This window comes from Herpailurus yagouaroundi, unplaced genomic scaffold, assembly GCF_014898765.1.
Source record: "Herpailurus yagouaroundi ecotype Mexico unplaced genomic scaffold, PumYag 165, whole genome shotgun sequence".
Classification (NCBI taxonomy): domain Eukaryota; kingdom Metazoa; phylum Chordata; class Mammalia; order Carnivora; family Felidae; genus Herpailurus; species Herpailurus yagouaroundi.
The window spans coordinates 1940966-1957560 of NW_024412406.1; the positions used below are offsets into that span (position 1 = coordinate 1940966).

Consider the following 16595-nt stretch of genomic DNA (forward strand, 5'->3'; position numbering starts at 1 on the left):
CGTTTTTGTATTTATTTTTTGGGACAGAGAGAGACAGAGCATGAACGGGGGAGGGGCAGAGAGAGAGCGAGACACAGAATCGGAAACAGGCTCCAGGCTCTGAGCCATCAGCCCAGAGACTGACGCGGGGCTCGAACTCACGGACCGCGAGATCGTGACCTGGCTGAAGTCGGACGCTTAACCAACTGAGCCACCCAGGCGCCCCAACAAGGATGATTTCTATAGATAAATTATGTTTTTGCTTTGCATTCCTCCTACTATTAATTACTGACATCTTAAGTTCATATATTATTGTGTCTTTTGCAAGCATCATAAGAGTGAAATAATCTTAAAAAAATCACAAATGTTTATTTATAGTATGCATGTAATCAAGCCAGTGTAATCAGTAGAAATTTGCACTAATATAGACTTAGTCTCCAACCTCTGCATGATATTTTTGTACAAAAGAATGCTTTATGCACGACCTCTCATATAAAAATTGTCAGTATTAAACATTTAAAAAGTTTGTTTCAACTTTCGTAAAATGTGTTTGAGAGAAAAATCTGCGATGAACAAACTTAGATTAAAAAATGCAACAAATATTTCCAATATTAACAAAACTTAAAAGCCAAATTCATGAAATACTAAAGGAAGGTTATATTAGTATTTCACCTTTTTAAATTTAAATTTTACTGAACAACTAAACTGAGATACACTTTTATAAGGAGCTTTACCTTACAGAAAATGTGCTTTTTTACAAAAATTATTCAGAATAATTTCATAGCAGGATTCTGGTTTTTTAAGAATCCCAACGAATGTGAGCCAAAATGGAATCAATTGTTGTTTGCCACAGAAAGCTCAGCAATCCTCCATGACGTATCAGAGGCATGAATCCAGGGATAAAAAGGGGATATCCTTTTTATACTGTGGTACAAAAGACATGTGGAAGAACTAAACAAGTATAAAAGCAATTAAAGTTAAGTTACAGCCAAGTTTCCCTTTCTGTACAACACCCACAGGGTATGCTGTGATTAGTGTTTGGAAAGCAGCAATACCAACAATCCATCTCTCCACCCAGTTCATTTATTTGAAATCACTTAATGTGTTCAGTTATCATAGCTCCAAACATTTGATTAAGGGTATTTATCGGCTAACTATGACCTGGGAATGAAGACACATCAATGGGGAAAAGAAGAGAGGGTGATTGAAACATATGTCACAGCCTGGGGACAGAACTCGGCATGGGGTCACAGACACCCAAAGTCTGAAGGAGTGAACTGTGAAATGAGAGACAAAGGCATAAACTTTAAAGAAAATTGCATGGAAATAGGAGAAGAAGGAAACATGTCTACCTCACAAGAAGTTCTGGTACATGCCTTGATCATAGGTTAAAAAAAAAAGAACAACTAGAGACATTGTTTACAGTTTGAGGAAGTAAGTATTTTTGTTTGTTTTTGCTTAATTGCTCTGGAGTAGTGAATATATTGAAGTCTAAACCCAAGGAAAAAAGTACTATGTCTTAGTTATTCATTTATTTGTTATATGCCTTTAAGGAAAATGACCTCAGGAAACAAACTTTGCATTCAATAAAAACATTTCTTGGGTTCATTAACATGTCGATAAAATGGATGGGTCACTGAACTACTTCTTGGCACTTTTCCCCTGTTATGGTATAGAATTTAGAAATCTCTGCCAACAATAAGAATAAAAAGTTCAAGAAAGAGAAGTTAATCAAGACTTTAGACTGTGACCTACTTTCAAAATTCAGATTAGAGTTCCAGTATTTTGAGCTCCAACTTCTCAGCACCCTTAGTTAACTCTATGCATTGTAATTTTTAGGTTGGATTCAGCAACTTTTAAAATAAATTCTCACTTTACATGAACTTGAAAAGAATACAAAATATATACTATTTAGGATTTCAATTCAGAATTTGATGATGATTCTATGGTAAAAGATTCCATGGTAAAAGTCCAAAGACACAGAAGGTTTAATAATACAGATATATGGAATTATTGGTCTTAAATCTTCAGGTGTACTAATGTAGTCAAGTGAGTAGAATTATCCTTCCTGGATCCATAATGGTTGACTTGCATCTGCTCTGAGGAACATTTCTATATTTTCCAATAGTTTTATTAAAGACAGACAATGAAACCTGGAAAGGTAGATAAAGTTTTCTCTGCTACTTAGCTGGGCAGATGGCCTTGGGTATAGAAGACATTAAAACGGAAAGAAACTTAAGCATTAAAGATAAGATGCTTAAGCTCTCATAAATGATATTTTTAAATATTAGAATCAATAAAAGTATTTGCACACATGGCCTTCGAAGTTTGCAAATCAGTAGCATTGAATGGAGGTGACTTGAGGACTCTACAGCTAAGAAAGCAGTCATCCACTCTAGGAAGTTTAGATAGGCCAGGGTTAACTATAGCATAGAGCTGGGGGATGAAACAGCTGTGTAGAAAGTGGATTAGCTTTAGATTTTCAGAGGGCATTATTTCTCCACAGATCCACCTTCAGCCAATATTCTTTATACATTTTCCTTGAGTCAGCTTACCCATTTCTATAGCTTCAACACCATTTATACTGGTGACATACAAATCTCTACTCAGTCCAAATCTCTCCTGTCAACTTGGACTTGTGTATCCAATGTACAGGTACTGTATACATAGGCTTCCATATCTTCAAGCATGCCCATTAACCTTAATACATCTATTCATTCCTGCACTCACTGTCTTACACAAAAAACTTTTTCCCTTAAGAAATCATTATCCATCTTCCTAGTGATCTCCAAGACTATCCAATAGAAAACTCAACCCATAAAATGGGAATCATTCTTGATTCTTCTATCTCTCACTGTCTCTGTCTCACTCACTGTACCAACTAGTTATTTAGTCTTATTGATCCTACCTACCTTTCCTCATTTTTCCTTCTTCATTTCCATAATTTGAAACCTGAACTCTTTCAGCAGGCTCCTAGCACATGTTCCATTTCTAATTTTATGTCACCCTAATCCGTCTGTCAAACTGCTGATGGATTATTTTCTCAGTAAAAGACAATTCAGCCTACTACTTTCCAAGTTAGAATCTTTTCGTGTCAAAACAGCCATTAATATTTACATTTAGTAAATGCTGGATTTCATCATATTCGTAGCTTATTGTCAGTTTAAGGACACCCTTATAACTTCCATAGAACTATAAGAATTCACATATTCTATAAAATGTTTAATTTTTCCTGGTACTACTGATGTTTAATCTCTAATTTGTACATAAAGATATTTAAACATGTAGTGATATGAAAAAATTGCTTCTCTCTAGAAGAAGGTATTTAAATATGTGTTGCTATCAAATAAAGTAATAAAGGTAACATACTAGCCCAGCAAGGCTTCATTACTATGAATTTTCTTCTTACTCTAAGAGAAAAAAGAATGCTTAGACAGGTTGTGGGTACATGAAGCTAATATCAATTTCATATGACAGTGGTCTATTATTTAATCCATAATCAATTCACTTCAAATTAAGTGCTCGTAGGGCTTGGTGGGGGCTACAATCATAAAGGGTTTATTTGAGAGTCCAAAAATTCAAGGAGCAGGTGATTTACTAAGCCTGTTTTCCCTTGTCACAAAAAAACAAAGGTATAATATTTAAAGGTAAAATATTAAAGGTAAATATTTAAAGGTTTAATATTTAAAGGTATATATAATGGATATACCTTCTGGAAAACTCAGAGTCTTCTTCAGGACTTGACTGGGGAACCAGCTCCCTATAGGGAACAACTGGAAAACCTGCCTGAATTTCTAGCAATATGGTTCAAGAAAAGGTGGGGGAAATTCAGACATTTGACCTGAAAAGCAGTTACTAGCTATTATAAAGCCTTTGCTTTGTATAAAAAGACATTCAGCTTAGACACAAATAGTGAAAGACCAGATTTCAACTGAAGGAAGAAAGTCTTTAACTTGGATTCAGGCAGAAAAGGTGATTATGGCTGATCAAGATATATGCTCCAGAGTTTAACCTGAGGACACAACAAAGAGAGGATCTGAGACAAATGATTAGAAATGAGAAATGATATCTTATTAGAAGTACAATTTAATTCTGTGCCTCTCAAAGCATAGTGATTTGGTGTCATCATTTTTTTTCTTTGGGTTTTCTAAGCAAGGCACACAATTTTTAGTATTGATGTTCTCTTCCTCCATTGCATTCGTCTCAAAAGGAGAGTAATCAACTGGGCAGTGGGGGAAAAAAAACCAGGACTCTGAAAAATTAGCTATTGTTCATTAGTAAGTGAATAGGATTTTTTTTTTTTTTGAGAGAGTGTGAGTGCATGATGGGGGGGGGGGGAGAGGAGGGGCAAAGGGAAAGGGAGAGAGAAAATCTTAAGCAGGTTCAATGCCCAGCATGGAGCCAAACACGCCTGATCTCACAACTGGGAGATCCTGACCTCAGCCAAAATCAAGAATCAGACACTTAACTGACTAAGCCACCCAGGCTCCCTGGTGAATTGAACTTTTAATTGACCTTATAGTGATAATTAATTTTTTTAAATAATAATTAAGTACATTTCTACAAGTATGTACTAGCTTCATAACAGTCAGGATACAGACAATAAATGAGCATTTCTTTGACATTTGCTCGAATGAGGCCCTGAAATAAGAATTTCAAATTAGAGGGTGCCTGGCTGGCTCAGTTGATTAAAGCCTCTGACTTCAGCTCAGGTGGGTTCGAGCCCGGCTGGGGCTCTGTGCTGACAGCTCAGAGCCTGAAGCCTACTTTGGAGTCTGTGTCTCCCTCTCTCTCTGTGCCCCTCCGCACTCAGCTCTGTCTCTCAAAAAGGAATAAACGTTAAAAAAAATTCAACTTAGGAAAACAAAAATGGTCAGGAAATTCCCACTTCCAGGTAAGAAGTGGAATGGAGACATTAAGGAAAATACAAAGGAACAAATGAAAAACTTACCAATGTCTTTTGTAAAGCCTTACCTTTCTTTAAAATATTAAAAAATGAATTAGAGAAAGGTATAAAAACTCTATTCTTTGTGGTTACTCATTATAAGTGAGTCTATATCAAGTACTTATGTAAAAATCCTTTTTTCCCTTCAAGATTATTACCTCAGACTTCACTCTTGTTTTATTGAATTTCTTGCCCTCCCCATATTTTTCATAACTATAATTATGTGACTTGATAATACAATGTTCTTAACACTCTTCTAACTTGATTTGTCTATGCTTTTAGCTTGTTTCTTTTATATGCGCCTTCATCTTTAGGTCTGTGGACCTGAGAGAGGTACATGATAAATTATGTAATCCCAGATACCAATGAGGGCTGTGAAAAAAATATAAAGTACAGTAATGAAACAGATCATGTAGGCAAGAGGGCAGAAGACTATCCTATTTTAGGTTGGTCAGGAAAAGCCTCTCCAGGGAAGGAAAATTTGAGTACAGCACACGATCAAACAGGGAGCAATAAATTATTAGCAAAGACCTATCTTCTGAGCAGAAGGAATAGTAATTCTAAAGTCTCTGAGGCAGGAACAATCTTGGAACATTTGGGGCATATCAAGATCAGCATTACTGATTTGGTACAAGAAGGCAGAGAGGAGGAGATGAAGTTAAAGATGTGAGGCATTGGAGGTAGAGTAAAGAATATAAATCTTACCCTGGGTAAGATGGACAAGCATTAGGGTTTTAAGAGTATCATCACATGTACATTTTAAAGGGACACTGACCAGAGTGGAAAGAGGCAGACTGTTAGGTGGTTACTTCAGTAGTCCAGGTGAGATATAATGGTGGCCTGAATGGATGGCTATCAGTACCCATCTAAAAGGCAACTGGGTTCGGGATATATCAAAGGCATGAAACATGATGATGCGTTTTATCTGGAGTATGGGGAGGATAGAGGAATCAGAGCTGACACCTCAGTTTTTGTCTGCAAAATTGGATTAAGTGAAGGTTCCATTTCTCTTGATGGAGAAGCCTGGGAATGAAGGAAGTTAAGGGTGTGAACAATCATGAGTTTTGTTCTGGGCATATAAAGCTGAGAGAAGATGTTGTGCAATCAATTTAAAATATGAATCTGGACAGGGTAAGAAACATACACTAAGGGATCACTGATGTACTAATTCTGCTTTTTCCTCATGTAGAAAAATAGATTGTGTAATTTTTATTTTTTAATCTGCATATTTACTACAATATAGTTCCTCCTAAATATTTGCATTTTACTTCAGACTGTATTCTTTCCTTTGAAAAAAAAACTGTAGTATTCCTTGGACTTTAGACAAATATCTGATTATTACACATGATTGAACAGGCATGATGTACAGGATTCCAGAGTACACAAGAAAGACTGGCTTATATTCCTTTCCCAGTTCTCAAGATTGACTTCTGTTTGCTATTTTCTATTGCTCCTCCTCTAACAATAAAAACAGGAAATTAGGAAAATGTTAGCCCTCAGAGCAAAGGCTACAAAGCAGAGTTACTTTTTTCTTAGCATTGTGTTTCCTGGAAGATGGAAACCATTTCAAGTCAAATAAAGTTACACATGATACATATTTTTTATTTCCCTGGCCCTGTTAGGCTTGGTGGGGGCAACAAGTACTGCAAAGCAGAACTGATCATATTTTGTAGAGAAAATAAGAACCATGTGAAACAATACGAAAACAAGAAAGTAATGTAAATTACAAATATGCAAACATTATAATTGGTTAAATAGGAGGTAGACACTATGGCAGGGCTGGCTTGATAGTAAAACTAAAAATAGGCAGATATGTGCAAAGACTGGAGCACTAATGTGAGAACCATAACTGAGCGTGACTTACCAAGTGGCTGGCCGGCGATGATCCTGGCATTTTCTCCAGCCACTGCAGCTCTCGCGTGCCGCTCACTCATGTACTGTACGAACGCATAACCTTTGTGAACTGAGCATCCAACTATTTTTCCGTACTTTGAGAATATGGCTTCAATGTCAACTTTCTTGACAATGGCTGTATTTAGATTGCCGATGAAAACACGGGAGTTGATGGACTTGGGGTCATTCTTATTGGTGACATTGCTGGTCTGTGTTTTGCCAGTCATGGTTGGCTCACCTTGTTTTAATCCTTAAACAAACAAACAAAAACAATCAACAGGAAAATAATTAGATTGAATGGATACTACTGGTTTTTAACAATTTTTCAATAGTGTACCAGGTAACCTCAGATCCCTAATTATTACTGGTCTTCTTGAGAAGAAAATTTAGTAATATAAAAAGTGAACATTGCATTATAAAATGCAGTAAGAAAACACTATTAACTCTTAGCATATAGTCATAAATAAATTCCTGACTTATTTATTTATTCCAAATTCAGGACTGAATAATGACTAAACTGTTTGTCATTTTTGTTTTAAGTCTCTCACTTTTTCAGAAGCAAGTTTGAGGAAGAATCCGCCTTTTATTGCTGAGAACATGCATTTTTAGTTCTACATTTTCTGTGAAAGGTACATATATTAGCTATTTCATTATCAGAACCCTTCTATCAGAAACTAACAATTCTTTGCACTAAATGCTGTAGAAGAGAAAAAGGGTTTAAAAATTAATTTAAACTTTCAACATAAGAAAAACATGACTATAGAAGTAAGGGATTTAACCAGAGTTAATTCCATAGCTTCTCTCTAACTGAACCAATATCATATGTTGCTTTAAAAAACAACAACAACAAAAAAGAAGGCAGCACATGTGGCTAGTTTTTATCAATGATCAGCAAATTAGTGGACTGGGTATCTGTGTTGAAATTTGTATTCTCAAACTCATTTTTAATTCATTAAACTAATGGTTCCTATGTTGCCTAAGGACTGCCAGTATTTCTAAAATTGTTTTCTGAGCTTGGCAGAGTATTTAATTGTGCTTAATTAAACTCAATGAAACTTTTATTTCTAAGCATTCCAGCACTTACAGATTTATTTTTTTAAGGTTTTAAACATTTATTCATTCATTCATTCATTCATTTATTCAACAATATTTGTTAAGCACCTCTTTCCTTCCTTCCTCTCTCCTTCCTACCCTCCCTCCCTCCCTTCCTTTCTTTTCTGGATAAGCATCTTCTTCTAAAGTGACTAACATTTTTAAAAAGTCAGTGTGGTAAAAATAAAATTTCAACAAGGTTACAATCTCGGATACTGATGATCATTGTTAAATATTAAGCTTATTAATACACTTTATCAGTGATATATTTTTATAGGAGTAATTTCTTTTAAAAACTTATAGCTATAAAAACAATTAATAAGTCCATCTTATTTTTTTATAATTTCAAATGACATTTTAAGTTGAGCATTAAAATGGTAGAAGTCTTAAAGGTATGTAATTGAACATGTCTGAAAACTGACTATGCATTTAAGCCAGTTACTTCTGAGATCAAGAGCAACCAAATAACATAAAATGTTTCAAATTAAGTTGTTAATTATCTTGTATTATTAAAATTTTACTAAATATTGGACAGTCAATGTTGTATATATCTCTTTGAAATCAAGGTTGAGTTCATAAACATTTATTTATTCACATAAAAAGAGTATGGCATCATTAAAAGCAAAGATTATATTGCTGCTGCCTTGTTTTGTTTCAGTTTAGCTAGATTTAAGTGGTTGCTTTATGAATTATTCAAGGTTAGGGTTGAAAGGAAGGAAAGCTGATGATTTTTTTTCCATTTTGCAATATGAGCTGTTACATACCTCAAGACAAACGCTTTGAGAATCAATTTTTAAAAAGAAAAATTAAGGTGTACATATATATTTTAAATAAATGTTTAGCTTTCTCATATAATTTAGTGTATTTTAATAACATTGAGAAGGAAAAACAAACTAAATATCCATTTTGGGGGCTTCAGAATCGATAGATTGTTATCTTTCTTACCACTCTAAGCGAACATCAATAATGCAATCCATAGCAATACTATTATTTTCTTTTTGCTCTTATGTGATCAATACTTTTAGCAATATCAGTTACTTTCAAGTAAAAACAATGACTATGGTTGATGTTTTATTTCCTGACAAGGGACAAGCTGGTTAAAATGCAAACTCAAGAACTGTGGGATTAGGTCAGACCCATGGCTGACAGAGCCCAGTGGTCAAATTGAAGATGACGGCATAGCTGTACTCGACTTCTCACCGTAAATATCCACATGCTCTCTCTGACTCTGTCCTTTTACTCTATGAAAATGACTCTCGAAACTGCAACTCCAAATTGCCAATCGTGTAATTCTACCTATGGACTCTTCATCACCTTAAAATCTGTATGTGTCTGTCTTCTCACACAAACATTACTTGTCTGTTTCTAGCAGTATTTAAAATGATACAGCTTTGTCACTGTGCTGTATATTAACATTTCAACATTCTCTGCAAAATCAAGTCTTCGTTCATAGTGTAATATTTAGCTGTACTTCTTCGTTACATGAATCTTCAATCAGTTGAAGAAGGACTTCCACTTTCAGACATAATGTAATAACAGGAGATTATAAATTAACCTTCCTGATTCTAACTCCTGACTCTAAAACCAATCTAATATAGATGAAACAAACTGTTTTTGGACATTAAACCACAGTTACTGCAGGGGCCATGACATCTCAGAGAAAAGAAACATATTTTAGGTCATCGTTGCTGAGATACATGTGTATGTGTGCATGTGTGTGCAATTGAAAACACAGACAGCTATCTCACTGGGTTGAGGCAATAGAAATCAGAGTTCAGGGAGTCTGAGGAGGCAGGAATTTTTGAGGCAGATTTCTAGAAAGAAGAGAGCTAAGACAGACAACTCCAGAAATAGGCTTAGAGATCCTTTAAATCTATGCTGGTTCCTAGAATATGCATGCAAAAGGTGAGTGTCTATGAGGTTGGCTAAAAGTTATTGGAGGCTGTGAATTTCCAGACCCATAAAAGAATGAGTATCATTGCAGTTTCTACCAGCAACAGTGCAGTGTCAAACTGGCCCCTGGAGCATTAAGTTTAGACATCATAAGGGCTAGGCCTTAGTGATGGGGATAAATGATCCCTACAGTGAAAAGTACTCTGGGACCACCCTAATAAAACTTAAAAACAATCTTAAGATGTTCAAACTAAACGAAAAACAATTTAAATGTCTACCAGAGCAACGTGTAATACTTCTTTAAAAAAATAAAACTCAGATGCACTCAACATAAAATACAAAATCTTCAGCATCCAATCAACATTTCTAAATATCTCACAAATCAGAAAATATGACCCATAACTAGGAGAAAAATTAGCGATATAAAAAAAAAAGAATCAAGGGGAATGTGTAAAGATGAAGATTATATCTAAAATAAATAATGTATGTATACATACACACACACACACACACACACACACACACACACACACTTAGTGGATATTACAGGTGATAAGAATCTGCAGAAGAACGGATTTTTGAATTTGAAGTTGTAGAAATAGTGAACATCCAAAGTGTGTCACAGAGATAAAACATTGAGAAAATAAGGGCCTCAGCGAGTCATATGATGCTATCGAGCTATTTAATATAATATACTTGGAGTCTCACAGGGGTAAAATGTGCAAAAGAATAATAGCCAAAAATCTTCCAAATTTGATGAAAAGTATATGATCCCACAGATTCAAGAATGTCACTGACTCCAATCAGAGTAAACACAAAGAAAGAAAACTACACCCAGACACATCAAATCAAATTATTGAAAACCACTGATAAAGAGAAAAAATCAGGGAGCTCTGAGGCACTGGAAAAATGCTTACATTGTAAGAAAAAAAAACACAGGAAAACAATAGGAGATGTTATTATAGCTACAAAAGAAATAACAAGAGAAAAATGATTTTTTTGGTGAAAATGAAATTAAATATAGAACTTGTCTCTTCATTTTTAAGCTAGAAGTTTGAATGGAGCTACTGTTAAGTGTTTATGAAGGGCTACTGTGTAATAAACTATAAATCACTGCTGCCCCACAGAACTTTCTGTAAAGATGGAAACATTCTATACCTGCACTATCCAAAAGGATAGTGAATAACTCTGCAAGTTTTGAGGACTTAAAATGTTGCCAGTGAGATTGAAGTACCAAATTTTTATTTAGTTAAAAAAATTTTTTTTAACGTTTATTTATTTTTGAGACAGAGAGAGACAGAGCATGAACGGGGGAGGGGCAGAGAGAGAGGGAGACACAGAACCGGAAGCAGGCTCCAGGCTCTGAGCCATCAGCCCAGAGCCCGACGCGGGGCTCGAACTCCCGGACCGCGAGATCGTGACCTGAGCCGAAGTCGGACGCTCAACCGACTGAGCCACCCAGGCGCCCCTAATTTTATTTAGTTAAAATTAAAGCAGTATTTTAGTGGGTTTCCATACCCAAAAAGGCTAACAGGACTCTGGTCTTTCAAAAATATAGAGTCAACAAAAATCAGAAATAATTTATTTATGTATTATGGAGGCATTCTGGTCCCAGAAAGTTACGAAAAATATGATGGTATTCGATATATTTCAGGAGAAGAAGCAGCACAAATTCAAACAGTTGCCATAAGAAGACGAACGTAAGAGTAAGATTTTCTTTCTGGAAATATCACACTAAGACGGTGAATGCTCTATAAAATCATAAAGAGGGGCGCCTGGGTGGCGCAGTCGGTTAAGCGTCCGACTTCAGCCAGGTCACTATCTCACGGTCCGTGAGTTCGAGCCCCGCGTCGGGCTCTGGGCTGATGGCTCGGAGCCTGGAGCCTGTTTCCAATTCTGTGTCTCCCTCTCTCTCTGCCCCTCCCCCGTTCATGCTCTGTCTCTCTCTGTCCCAAAAAATAAATAAACGTTGAAAAAAAAATTAAAAAAAAAATAAAATCATAAAGAATGTGTTTGGAGTACTTAAAGCCTTTTACTTATATTTGAAGAAGATTTTTACCCTTGGACCTAAAAAAGATACATTAATTATGAATTAAAGACAACATTAAAGTTTATTTTACAGAAAAAAAAATTGGAGCAGACAAGATTAACAGGACAATAAATTCTATCCTCCTCTTGATTTCATGGTCCTGAATTTCCAATTTAAATTTTAGATTTATTCAGATATTCCTATTGAACAAAGAATGAAGAAAAAAAATAACAAGTTCAACAAGAAATACCCAGGTATTCAAGAAAAGCAGCTAACAATATTAATAATACTATATTCAAGAACCTGGGAAAAGATGAAAGGAATACAAAAATGAGTAAGAAAAAAATATCATGCCCTAAATGTTACAATCTGCTACAATCTAGAACTAGTACTCAAATAAGTTCTATAATATAAGGTTAAAACCTTGCAAATGCTTCGAGGTTTACAAACTAAAGTTGTAATTTCTGGACAAAAAAAGACTAGAGAAAACTTGAGACAGAAGATATTTGGGGCACCTACGTGGCTCAGTTGGTTAAGAATCTGACTTCTCCCGGTTCATGAGTTGGAATAAACTTTTAAAAAAGAAGATATTTGAATTCATCATTAGAGGATATTACAAAATTCAAAGAGCATAGCTAATTTCTTAGCATGCACAAGAAGACAATTATTTTCCAAATACTTTTTAACTCATTTAAATGTACTTGAATATTTCTCCGTTTAAAAAGTTGGTATAAAACTGCTTAGATTTATGACTACAAAAAGGGAAAAAACTGAATTGAAATAAACTAATATATTTAAACATCTCTTCTTAGATGAATAAATCAAAAGAAAGTCCCCCCCCAAAAGTCTGAATTTATTCTTTAGAAAACCATCCATAACTTAGGAAGGTATAACTTATGTCTACCAGGGCAGTGACAATCCTTGAATGGAATTCATAAAACTTCAAAAACACTGTCTTGTGAAATATCTTCAGATATCCACTTGCCACAGGACAATCAAGCATATGTGGTGATATCTCTACCATTCAATAAAGATAAATGTCATAATCATATGAATATTCAAATATTTTAAAACTTTTTTTAACATTTATTTCTTTTCAAGAGACAGAGAGAGACAGAGTGCAAGTCGGGGGGTGGGGGGGGCAGAGAGAGAGGGAGACATAGATCTGAAGCAGGCTCCAGGCTCTGAGCTGTCAGCACAGAGTCGGACACGGGGCTTGAACTCGAGAACTGCGAGATCAGGACATCAGCCCAAGTCGGATGCCAAACCGACTGAGCCTCCCAGGTGCCCCACGAATATTTGATTCTTAAATCTCAAAGTACTTCCTGAAAGAATCTAAAGATGACTTTAAAAAAATTTTTTTAACGTTTATTTTATTTTTGAGACAGAGACAGAGCATGAACGGGGGAGGGTCAGAGAGAGGGAGACAGAATCTGAAGCAGGTTCCAGGCTCTGAGCCATCAGCCCAGAGCCCGACGCGGGGCTTGAACTCACGGACCGTGAAATCATGACCTGAGCCGAAGTCAGACGCTTAACCGACTGAGCCACCCAGGCGCCCCTAAAGGTGACTTTTTAAAAAAATGTTTTGTTTCTTTTTGAGAGAACATGAGTGGGGGAGGGTCAGAGACAGAAGGGGATAGAGGATCTGAAGCGGGCTCTGTGCTGACAGCAGGAAGCCCCATGTGGGGCTCAAACTCACCAACCACCACATCATGACCTGAGCCAGAGCCGGACACTCAACCAACTGAACCACCCAGGTGCCCCCAAAGGGCACCTTTCTTTTTAAAAGAAAATATTTTGGGAACATGTACACATGAAGGAAAATACAGTAAAACCTTGGATTGTGAGTATCTTGATCTCTGAACGTTCTTCAAGACGAACAAACATTTCTAATGAATTTTAACTTGGCAAATGAGTAAGTCTTGCAATATGAGTAGTATGTGATGCCGAATGTCACATGATCACAACTGAGCCAATGGTTCTTGAAATTCAAGTGAATGTTTCCAGAATGAATTATGCTCACTTAAGGCTTTACTGTATATCCATATGAAAGAAAAAAAAAAGAAAAAAAAAACTTCCAACCTGAAGATATTTACTGTTAAAATTTTGTTGTATTTTCTTTGTCATTTCTTTCCAGTACTTAGGAGAAAATGAGTTGTAAATTACGAAAAAAAAACACATCAAATCTGCATACAAAGTTCATTACTTATTCCAATACCCATTTTATTACACTGTTAAATACTTTTATTGGATATAACTTAAACAATCACATAGTAATAATCTATACCATCATTTTCTTCATTCTCTTTCTCTTTCTTTATTAAGTTTATTTATTTATTTTGAGAGAGAAAGAGAGAGAACCAGGAGGGGAGGGGCAGAGAAGGAGCGGGACAGAGGATCAGAAGCTGGCTCTGTGCTGACAGCAGAGAGCCCACTGCGGGACTCAAACTCAGGAAACCTTTAATTATGACCTGAGCCAAAGTCGGACACTTAATCAACTGAGCCACCCAAATGCCCCCTTCATTCTCTTGATGAGCATTTAGCTTGTTTCCAATTTTTTCAGATCACAAATATATCTCAGATGAACACTTTGAGAAATTTAGTAAGGATACATTGCAAATACTAAAATTCCTTGGTCAAATAGGAAAGAAAAAACTTTACTTGTAAATCCTCAGCTATTTTCTAGAACGGTTAAACACCTTTCTACTCCTACCTGTTACTGGTTGTTTTAACTCACTCAAAGCAATGTTGATGCCTTCTAGCTCTTCCCTAAGTACCACATTCTAAATATTTTCTGATTCATTAGGTTGAATAGGAAGAATGGGCAATCAGACCATAAGCTAAATAAGAGAGGGATATTCTCATCTCTGAAATGAAGTTTAAGAGCTTAGCTAGACTGGCACTAATAACAGAAATAGCATAACTCTCTTGTACTCAGAAAAAAATGAATTAGTGTTTGGAGCTTCCCAGGGATATCACCACACAAAGCCATTATTATTTAAAGATATAATAAAATCACTCTGATTTCCTTTGTTAAATGCACTTTTCATAAGTCTATGTACTATATTTTAATATATTAATGTTTAGTACTGTTCAATATTTATTAAAAATTTAACTACTGAATATAAAAAATTAAAAACACTATTAAAATATTGTATCCTTCAGCAGCCCTTCTATCTTAGTATTACAATTCAGTTGTTACAACTACAAGTAACATTCAGTGCAAAGGTGAAATTTTCTATTCATTAAGTTTTGAAAATATTAATTATATTCACATCAAGTATTCTTTATGCTTTTTTAAAACTATGTGCCTCAGACACTGTGTATAATATTGTGGCAGTAGTGCCCTCTAAGAACCAAGAAACCCAGTTTTCCTTTTCCCTTTTAACTACTAGTTTGTGTGTAAAAAAATGTAAACATATAAAAGACTTTGCTTTCAATAAGAACTCACTGATAATAAAGGTGATATGATAAATTTCACAGAAAGTTGATTAATAGGAGGTATTTTAGGAATAAAAATGGTTTGAAAATGCTATTTAATGGGATATAGAAAGGCTTTAAAATGAAGCAAATGATAGTATTCCATTCCACAGTTCCAGGCAAAACATTAAAATTTAATGAAATTATTGTAAGCAATAGAAAAATAAAATTACTATAAAAATAAGAATTGCATTAATTTTATAAAGCAAACAATGTTAGCTAAAATATCTTAATAGCAGTGATTATATTTGAATAGAACCATTAACTACTAAGAAATAAATATTTTTAATCTGGAGATTAAGTGGTTGAGTTGAAAACAAAAACAAATAAATATATAGGTATAAATAATTTAACAATTGTAGCTACAAAAAAAGTTATTATTTTACGTTGGTGATTTTAACTATAAATTAGAAATCAAAGGATATTATTGAGTCAACATTTCAAACTTAGTTAAGAAATGGAAATATTAATCAACTTCTGTGTTAAACTGAATTAAAATCATTTTGGAAAATACAAATGAATAAATGATTGAAATTTTATAAATAAGGAGTAATAGTAATTGTTAAGCCATCTCTTGTGAAGCATTTAATGAAGTGCTATAGATCCAACCATTATTTAGCAGAGGGTTATGGTCTAAAGAAACCACCAGGGAAATACAAATCAAAACCACACTGAGATACCACCTCACGACAGTCAGAGTGGCTAAAATGAACAAATCAGGAGACTACAGATGCTGGCAAGTATGTGGAGAAACAGGAACCCTTTTGCACTGCTGGTGGGAATACAAACTGGTGCAGCCACTCTGGAAAACTGTGGAGGTTCCTCAAAAAATTAAAAATAGATCTACCCTAGACCCAGCAATAACACTGCTAGGAATTTACCCAAGGGATCCAGGAGTGCTGATGCATAGGGGCACTTGTACCCCAATGTTTATAGCAGTACTTTCAACAATAGCCAAATTATGGAAAGAGCCTAAATGTCCATCAACTGATGAATGGATAAAGAAATTGTGGTTTATAAATGCAATGGAATACTATGTCGAGATGAGAAAGAATGAAATATGGCCTTAGGTAGCAACATGGATGGAACTGGAGAGTGTTATGCTAAGTGAAATAAGTCATACAGAGAAAGATTCCATATGTTTTTACTCCTATGTACACCCTGAGAAACTTAACAGAAGACCATGGGGGAGAGGAAGGAAAAAAAAAGGTTAGAGAGGGAGGGAGCCAAACCATAAGAGACTCTTAAAAACTGAAAACAAACTGAGGGTTGATGGGGGGTGGG

General features: G+C 35.2%; 1 protein-coding gene across 8 annotated transcripts in view; it reads right to left on the bottom strand.

Annotated features, from left to right (window-relative positions):
• The window catches only part of RALYL (RALY RNA binding protein like), a 718636-nt gene that overhangs the window by 383451 nt on the left and 318590 nt on the right, over positions 1 to 16595 (bottom strand). For all 8 annotated transcript variants that reach the window (XM_040487491.1, XM_040487494.1, XM_040487487.1 and 5 more), the window contains one exon: positions 6789 to 7067. In XM_040487491.1, the coding sequence (XP_040343425.1) occupies positions 6789 to 7044 (256 nt within the window). In that variant the 5' untranslated portion in view covers positions 7045 to 7067. The remainder of the gene's footprint in view (positions 1 to 6788; positions 7068 to 16595) is intronic.